This window comes from Citrus clementina, unplaced genomic scaffold (genome assembly GCF_000493195.1).
Source record: "Citrus clementina cultivar Clemenules unplaced genomic scaffold, Citrus_clementina_v1.0 scaffold_5, whole genome shotgun sequence".
NCBI classification, from domain to species: Eukaryota; Viridiplantae; Streptophyta; class Magnoliopsida; order Sapindales; family Rutaceae; genus Citrus; species Citrus x clementina.
The window spans coordinates 32,582,209-32,591,436 of record NW_006262201.1 but is presented as its reverse complement, the minus strand read 5'-3'; the positions used below and the strand labels follow the sequence as shown (position 1 = coordinate 32,591,436).

General features: G+C 42.6%; 1 protein-coding gene across 1 annotated transcript; it reads left to right on the top strand.

The window, feature by feature from the left end:
* Positions 1–5,769: 5,769 nt before the first annotated feature.
* Positions 5,770–7,910, top strand: LOC112098170. Its single transcript, XM_024183810.1, has 4 exons — positions 5,770–6,225; positions 6,403–6,646; positions 6,724–7,046; positions 7,161–7,910. The coding sequence occupies exons 1-4, from the start codon at positions 5,770–5,772 to the stop codon at positions 7,908–7,910; spliced, it is 1,773 nt and encodes a 590-aa protein (XP_024039578.1).
* Positions 7,911–9,228: the final 1,318 nt, after the last annotated feature.

Sequence of the window (9,228 nt, the reverse complement as noted above, 5' to 3'; positions counted from 1 at the left end):
CAACTCCTTGTGTTTGATGAAACACATTAGCAACCAGTCGAGCTTTGTATCTTGAAATAGATCCATTAGATTGTATTTGATTCTGAAAACCCACTTATTTCCAACTATTTTAACAGGTGTATCAGGCAATACCAATTCCTATGTCTTATTGTTTTGAAAAGCCTGAAATTCTTCTTGCATAGCTTTGAACCACATAGGATCAGCAAGTGCTTGAGATATTGAAAGAGGTTCAGAAGGCTAAGCTAATAAAGCTAACAAATAAGTTTTTGGTTTGAAGATGCCAGCTTTTGACCTGGTTATCATTTGATGACCAGTGGATTGAGGTAAAAGTAGTGTATGAGCTGGTGAATGATGTGTGGAAGGACTGAATGATTCAGTAGGAAAGGAAGGAGAAGAATTTTGGTTCATGTGTGTTTGTGAAACATCAGGAATACTTGTTGATGACGTTACTAAAGGAACCTACAGATGAACAAAGGAAGGAACAGAAGAAGAAGAAGAGAAAAATGACTCTGATAAAGAAACTGGAGACTGACATTTATCTGGAGATGAAAAATCTAAACCAGAGACATAAGGGAAGGAAGTTTCATAAAAAACAACATGATTAGATGTATAAACTCTTCCTGAAGAATGAAGACACAGATAACCCTTATGATAAGAGCTATAACCAATGAATATACATTTGCAAGTTTTGAAATCCAACTTGTGTTTATTGTATGGTCTTAAGGCTGGATAACAAGCACAACCAAAGTTTTTAAGAAATGAATAGTCTGGTGTTTGATTAAACAATTTTTGAAAAGGTGAAATGTTTTTTAAAACTGGAGTAGGAAGTCTATTGATTAAGTAGACAGCTGTATGAAAAGCATTCCACCAAAATTTAAGAGGCAAGTGAGCTTGAGCTAGTAGGGTTAAGCCAATGTCAACAATGTGTCTGTGTTTCCTTTCAATTCTCTCATTCTGATGATGTATATGTGGGCAGGGGTGTCTAAAATGTATGCCAGAAGCTGTGAGTAAAAAAGTAAAAGTTCTGAATTCCCCTCCCCAGTCAGTTTGAACAGTTTTAATTTTGTGCTGCAAATGGTTTTTTATAAAGAGTTTAAAGTTTGAGAAAACTTCAATGGCATCTGATTTTGCAGATAAGGGAAATATCCATGTAAACCTACTAAAATCATCAAGGATAGAAATATAATATTTGTATCCCTGAATAGAAAATATGTGAGAAGGGCCCCAAAGATCAGCATAGATCAGCTGTATAGGTAATGTTGTTTTGGTTTCTACTGAATTGAAGTGAAGCATGTGATTTTTGCCATATTGACAAGCATTACAGAAAGACAATTTTTCAATCTTATTAAAAATAGCAGAATCATTACAATCTTTGAATATTGTTTTGAGAACATAAGGTGTTGGATGCCCCAGTCTCCTATGAAAAACATCCATACTGACTGATTGCAGTGCAACTGCAGAAAAAACAGATTGAAAACTTGGTTTGGAGGCTTTAACAACTTCTGGTTTATTGACATGAGACACAACACAAGAAGCAAAAAGAGATTCAGGTTTATTGAAACTGTCTGAGTTGAAATGAGCTGACTGAGATGACTGAGAAAAGGTGTTTTTGACTTTATACAAGCCACCCTTAGCAACACCTTCAAGTAAAGTTATTCATGTGTCCCTGGCCTTGACAAAGCATGAATTATCAAGAAATTCAACAATAACAAAATTATCAAGAAATTCAGCCAAAAGTTTTGAAATACTAAGCAAGTTTTTGGTTATGTTTGGTACATAAAGGACATGATTAAGCAATAACGGTTTTGAAGTTGAAGTTGTAAGCATTGTTGATCCTATATGATTAATAACCAATGCATTTCCAATGCCAACAAATAATTTTTCCTCACCAGTATAAACTTGTGAATGAAGAAGCTTACCTAAATCATTGGTGATGTGGTTTGTTACTCCACTGTCAAAATACCATAAGGGATCTTCAACAAGCTTAGGGGACACATTTGGATTTGATGGAGGCAGAGATGATGAAGTAGAAGCAATGTATTGACCACTATTGTCAGGGGTTTCAGTTGGAGCATATGTTGATGAACCAGGAGTAAAAGAGTAAAATTCAGATGGAGTGCTAAAAGAATTTTCTGCATGCACTATGTTACCCTGAAAACCAAAACCACATTGAAAACCAAAACCTCTTGGTGAATTATAATTGTTGTTAAATTGTCCAGGGCCTTTACCACCACCATTAAAAAATCTTCCTCTTCAAAATTGTCTAGGAGGTCTAAAACCACTATTAAAGTTGCATCTACCATAGTTTTTCTGAGGAACAAATGATGAGTTGTATCTGTTTCTACACTTATAAGCTTCATGTCCAGGTATGTAGCATATTTGACATACAACATCAGAGAAGTTGTTTCCATTGTTGAATTGTCCAAAACTATTACCAGAAGCACCACCATTAAAACCACCAAACCCTGAACTGTTTCCATTTCCAAAATTTCCTCCAAAATTCTTTTGAAAACCATCATTATTTTTACCAGAATATGTGTTTCTTTGAGCAACATTAGCTGTCATATTATGCATTACATCACTAGTAATTTTCCATCTCTTCTGTTCAATTCTAATTTCATGATTCAACAACAAAGAATATAATTCATCCAGTGTTATCTTATCACCTCTAGCCAAGACAGCAGTCACTAAGGATTCATAGTCAGATGAGTCAAGACCAGTCAAGACATGCATAATCAAATCACTTAACTCTATTGGTTTACTAGCTAAAGCTAAAGTATCTGCTATTCGTTTGACTTTAGCAAAATAGTCAGCCATATGCATTGAACCTTTCTTAATGGTTTGGATTTGCATTCTCAGTGTTTGGATTCGAGCCTGAGATTGGGAGATAAACATACCAGTAAGAGTCTCCCAGAGTTGCTTAGATGTTGTACAATCGATCACTGTAGAGAGCAAATTTTGCTGGATCGATGACATCATCCAACTTAGCAGTAGTTGATCAGTTTTCATCCATGCTACAAACTCAGAATTTATAGATCTTGAGCTTCCAGTTGATACTTCACTCTCAATATCACTCTCAGAAATAAGAAACTATTCTGGACATTTGTTATCGCCATTGATGAAACCTTCCAAGCCATTTCCTTTCACAGTTGTAAGAACTTGTGTGCGCCAAAGAATGAAATTATTTTGATCCAGCTTGACTAGTATAACAAAGCTAAAAGAAAGATTGTTTTGATTTATATTCGTCATACGTGGCTCTGATACCATGATAAAACTGTAGAAAAGAGTTGTTTGGCTAACTAGAAAGCTTAAGAAAATGAAAAAGGGAAATGAAATGAATCTGTAATTTTATTGATATCTCTCAAAAACTTAACATCTGAGTACAAAATACACGTTTATATAGCAAGCTAAAACAGACTCAACAATTCACAGTCCGTTACATTTCAACTGTGTGAGGTGAGCTGTATAACTAACTTGCCAAGTCAGCTTTCATGAGCTAATCAGCTGCAGTCAATCATACTCTGCTTCTGTGCTCTGCTTTCGATATCACTAACATAGTGGGATTACGGGAGTACAATAAAGTGCGAAGTCATAATCATGCCACACCCTTCTTTCTTGAAAATTAGTAATTGCCAGAAATTAAAAGCACTACATAGACTGGTGATATTTAACTGTTTGAATTTCCAAGGGACGATACAAAGTGGGGAGAGGAGTGGATTTTCGTAAGATATCGCGCATTCCCAACATCTACCTGGGTGGTAACTACGTCAGAGGAGGGCCACGAGGAATTCTTAATTACCAACTGACAAAAAATTGGTGGTAATCTTTTTTTCCCCCTCTTTCTTGCTTGGTTTTGCATTGTTGGTGTATATTTGTAATCCAATGAGGAGACATAAAAGTAGTAATTGTTAAACCATTTTATGCAGGCCACAGGCACAAGTTTATGCATTAAATTGAATGTTGGTCTTGACTCTTGAGGAGTTGATTTTTGTCTCTCGTGATAAATGAAATATAAACAAGGTAGATATTTGTACATTTTTTTTTCATTTTTGACATTTATATTAATATAGTGTTTTTTTTTATCCGCATCTTTCAATAGTTGCTGATTATTAGGATATAACTAATGTTACAGAATTTGGTGGTCCTTCACGTGGTAGCAGCTGCTGCAGGTCCCATTCAATTTTGCAGAGATCAAATCAATTTGATGTCAGGATCTGGCCATCTGGGTTGGTTTGGTTTTATCTGTTACAATACCTTTTGGTAATCTAACTAAGAAGTGGAAACATTCTGAATCAGGATTTTATATATTAGTTATTGTCAGGAATATGCAAATATTTTTAATCGATATCTTGAATCTACGAATTAGATATCTAGTTACTTCAACCATTACTATTTTATATATTTATCTAAATAGTTATTTGATAAGTACATGTTAATTTCGCTACAAAATAAGTATTTTTTGACATGATCTGTGTTGATGCTGAAATCTGCTCGCCCTTGGACCGACCAGATTCTTTCACCAACGCTTATGTTATCGACTGTTTGCTCGAACCACTAGGATTGGAATCACCCTCCTTTCTCTCACTAGACATGCGCTCACTAAAAACGGATCAGAGACGCCGGTGGTTTTGCCGGCGTAAACCCTCCGATGCCTAAGTTAGCTCAAGGTGTTTACGGGAAAACAATGTAATTTGGGTTCAAGAAGTTTATCTGAAATTTGTAAGAAAATGGTCTGGATGCAATTTGGCAGCGTTTTCCCTCTCTCCGTTTTTTTGTCCCTTTCTTCATCGATTTCCTCTCCTTTTATAGCCGTTGTCCGCACGTTCCCGTTTGCCCTTCATCCCCCCTTTTTCGGGTAGTGGCAACCCCTCATGGGACTTTAACTGCTGCATTATGGGCAAACGTGGGATCGCGCGTCTCCCGCAACGGTTCTGGAGAAAGCGCAACTACCATGATTCTGTGGGATCGTGTTCCCGCTTTCTGGGGGGACGGGCATCGGCTCGGTGTATACCTCTGGTCGGTACATTCCCTTGGTTGGGGCTCGCCTCTGGTCGGTTCATGCTTATCTCCGTGTCCTACTCGTACCATCTGGCTGAGGAGATCCATGCCGGGGTGGAAATAGTAGCATGGCCGACCTGGTGCTTTTATTTACTTAACACCAGTCCCCCAGTTTCTGGTCTTGCGAGTGAAATGAGTCAGGAGTAGAAACTGATAGTCATATCTTATCCATCCGGGGGCTTCTCCTCTAGTCTACTGTCTCCTGGGACAGATCTGAGGTATCACTTTTCTTCTGGGGAGATTCCGAGTTGAGCTTGGGCCTAAATGAATATGCCCATTGCATATCTGGGCTTACATCTATCCTGGCCTCTTGTGACGGTTAGTGATGTGGCCTCTCCAGACTCTTCGTATTTGAAATTTGAAACGACGGGTTTATCTGTCCTCGATGTACGGTAAGTGAGCTGGCGTACCCATCACTTAAATGCTTCCGCTTCCCCCTTTTTCGTTTCAAATCCCTAGACTTACATTGTCATCGCTTTGTTAATCGTCTCTCCGCCGTTAACCTCCCTCCTTTTTTGAACTTTACTCACACTTCTTGCGCCCGGAGTTTCTTCTTGCTGGTTTTTTCTCTGTCACGGCAGCGCTATCAGAGCCAGTTCATTTCAGGTATTGCTTTTAATCCCTTCTCTGGTTGTTGTTGATTGGGTTCCGTGTTGCCCCCTTTTGTATCCGTATATTTGAGTTTTCCTTGTTTTCTTTTGGGATTCCGATATGTCAAACCGGAGAAGAAAGTTGATTGCTGATGAGAGTGATGAAGGATCGGAGAGTTCAGGCCTCAACGTGCCAATACCCACCGATTTCTTAGGTCCCTCCAGTAGTGTAGGTCCCTTTCATGGTAGGGATACCCTTGAGTACCCTCGACCCTTAGCTGTTTCTCCCTCCCCCGAGTTAGAGCTTGTAGGTAATAGAGGCGGACCTGCGTCGGGCTCTGGTGAGAACCACAGCTACGGTGGGGCTGGGGTCCCTGAGGGAGCTGGTGATGGTGAGGGGAGTAGTTCTGGACCGAGCAGGCCCCCTCAGAGAAGGCACCTCGGTCATAGGGTAGAGGCGGATTCTTACCCTATTGACTTCACAGCTTGTGCTACCACCCAAACTGATCTGTTCAAGCTGAGGAATCTTTACAACATTCCTGCGGAGGTTCTCCTGGTAATTCCTGGGAAAGGTGACGTTCCTAGTCGGCCTCCACGGGGGTATGTGACAATGCACCTGGAGAGCTTCAAACTAGGAGCTCGGCTGCCCCTTCAACGCTACTTTGCTAAGATACTGGGTGGCATGCACCTGGCCCCAGGTCAGCTACATCCCAACGGGTGGAGGGTTCTCTCGGCTATGTATGTGTTGTGGCAGAGATGTGGATCAGAGGAGCCCTCCCTTGTTGAAGTGAAACATCTATACCAGCTGAGGAGTAGCCCGAGGGATGCAGGCTGGTATTATTTCATGTCGAGCTCTGCGAAGAGGAAACCAATCACCGGCTTCCCCTCCTCGTGCAAAAATTGGAAGAAGAAATTCTTCTTTGCTGGGGGGAATTGGTGTCCAGCAGCTCACTCGCTGGGTGGTGATATTTACCTTCCAACGAATTTTGTCACCCCAGGTCGCTCATTATTTTTTGCCTATGCTCTTTCTTGACTTGTTACTTATTGGACTCTTTAACCTTGTTTGTTTTTTCAGAATCGTGGGGTTTGATTAAGGGGCTCGAAGACCGACCTTTGCTTCAGGTGGAAACTGCTCTGGTGAATGCGTCTACTTGTCAAGACCTCCTGTCATCAACAAGCTTGGTCGGCTCGGGCTTAGTGGACATAGTCGCTGGAATTGATAACAAGATCCTTAACGCAATGAGCAGGAAGCGTGGTCGGGCTCCAAGCAGCTCCAGTAACCCTCCTCCTCCTCCGAAGAAAACCAGCGTCGGCCCTTCCAAGGCTCCTGTCCCTGCCCTGCCCCCTCCCCCACCCCGTAAGAGTGGCGGGGAGAAGACTTCTGACAAGAGTCCTGAGGTCAGCTATCAGTCTGGGGATCGAGCTTCTCCGCTACCTTCTCGGGATCAAGCGGACTACTTGAGTCCGTATCAGAAGGATTTCAAGAAATCGGTGGGGCCCAAGATGGTGAAGGACATCGAGAGTATGAACCTCTCCGAGCTAGCTGCTTCTGTTCAGAGAGTGTCTTTCAGGCTGGCCACCATGGTTTCGTGCTACAAGATTGGGTTCGCGCGCCATGAGAGGAAGCTCCAAGCTGACAATCAGGAATTGAAGAAGAGAGCTGACTCTGCTGATCGCACCAAGGAGAAACTGGCTGAGTTGAACCGGCAGAATGCGGAGCTAGAGGAGAAGGTTGCGATTGCTGAATCCACTTCCTCCAAACTCGAGGGCGAGTTGGGTGACCTGAGATCTGATCTTCAGGCTACTCAAACTGAAAGGGATACTTTGAGGATCGCCCTTGAGGAGGGAATCAAATCCTTGGGTGAGCAGCTGGCCGAGGAGAAAGGCAAATCCGCTGATGTGGACGATCGGCTGGATGCCGAGTATGATTCTGGGGTTGCCTTCTCCTACAAGTGCATCATGTCTGTGCTTAAGACAGATTATCCCGAGCTGGACATGAGCAAGCTGGAGGCCGGAGTGCAGCGGTATATGGCGGAGGTCGACCAAGTAGACAAGGAGCAGGGTGAGCAGGAGCAGGTGGAGGCTCCTTTGGATGGGGTGGAAGAGGGGGATGCTGGGGGACGCACTTTCGAAGTGGGTCAAGGGTCCATGCCTCCTCCTCCCGGTATTGCTGATCTCCCACCTCCTGATGTTGCTGATCCCTCACTTCCCGAGCTTGCTGATCCTTCAGCTGCTGAAGCCGTTGACTCTGCTAAGCTTTGAGCCTATTTTTGTATAGACTCTAGATTTGCATTTGTTTTGTAACCAATTGAACATTTATAAGATTTCTGGATACTTTCTATTGGATCTCTTGTCTGGTTTTTACTTGCATTTAGTAAAATTTTTCGAGAAATTAGCTGCTGGTCTTTCGTTGACCGAGCAGAAGCAGACACTCATTTGCCTTAGTAAAATTTACGTTAAATTAGCTGCTGGTCTTTCGCTGACCGAGCAGAGGCAGGCATTTTCTTGCCTTAGTAGATTAGCTGCTGATCCTTTGCTGACCGAGCAGAAACAAGCATTTTCTTGCCTTAGCGAAACTTTCGAGAATTTAGCTGCTGGTCTTCGTTGGCCGAGCAGAAGCAGGCACTTGCCTTAGCGAAACTTTCGAGAAATTAGCTGCTGGTCTTCGTTGACCGAGCAGAAGCAGGCACTTACTTGCCTTAGTAGATTAGCTGCTGATCCTTTGCTCACCGAGCAGAAACAGGCATTTTCTTGCCTTAGCGAAACTTTCGAGAATTTAGCTGCTGGTCTTCGTTGACCTAGCAGAAGCAGGCACTTGCCTTAGCGAAACTTTCGAGAAATTAGCTGCTGGTCTTCGCTGACCGAGCAGAAGCAGGCACTTACTTGCCTTAGCGAAACTTTCGAGAAATTAGCTGCTGGTCTTCGCTGACCGAGCAGAAGTAGGCACTTACTTGCCTTAACGAAACTTTCGAGAAATTAGCTGCTGGTTTTCGTTGACCGAGCAGAAGCAGGTACTTACTTGCCTTAGTAAAATCTTCATAAATTTAGCTGCTGGTCCTCCGTGGACCGAGCAGAAGGAGGCACTTGCCTTAGTGACACTTTCGAGAAATTAGCTGCTGGTCTTCGTTGACCGAGCAGAAGCAGGCACTTACTTGCCTGGGTAAAATCTTCGTAAATTTAGCTGCTGGTCTTTCGTGGACCGAGCAGAAGGAGGCACTTGCCTTAGTAGATTAGCTGCTGGTCTTTCGTTTGACCGAGCAGAGGCAGGCCTTTACTTGCCTTAGTAGATTAGCTGCTGGTCTTTCGTTTGACCGAGCAGAGGCAGGCCTTTACTTGCCTTAGTAGATTAGCTGCTGGTCTTTCGTTTGACCGAGCAGAGGCAGGCCTTTACTTGCCTTAGTAGATTAGCTGCTGGTCTTTCGTTTGACCGAGCAGAGGCACGCCTTTACTTGCCTTAGTAGATTAGCTGCTGGTCTTTCGTTTGACCGAGCAGAGGCACGCCTTTACTTGCCTTAGTAGATTAGCTGCTGGTCTTTTGTTTGACCGAGCAGAGGCAAGCCTTTATTTGCCTTAGTAGATT

Coding starts and splice junctions, on each gene's coding strand:
- LOC112098170 (XM_024183810.1), top strand. CDS start 5,770: ATGTCAAACCGGAGAAGAAAGTTGATTGCTGATGAGAGTGATGAAGGA. Junction 6,647..6,723: donor AACGAATTTTGTCACCCCAG/GTCGCTCATTAT, acceptor TTGTTTTTTCAG/AATCGTGGGGTTTGATTAAG. Junction 7,047..7,160: donor CTTCTGACAAGAGTCCTGAG/GTCAGCTATCAG, acceptor AAGATGGTGAAG/GACATCGAGAGTATGAACCT.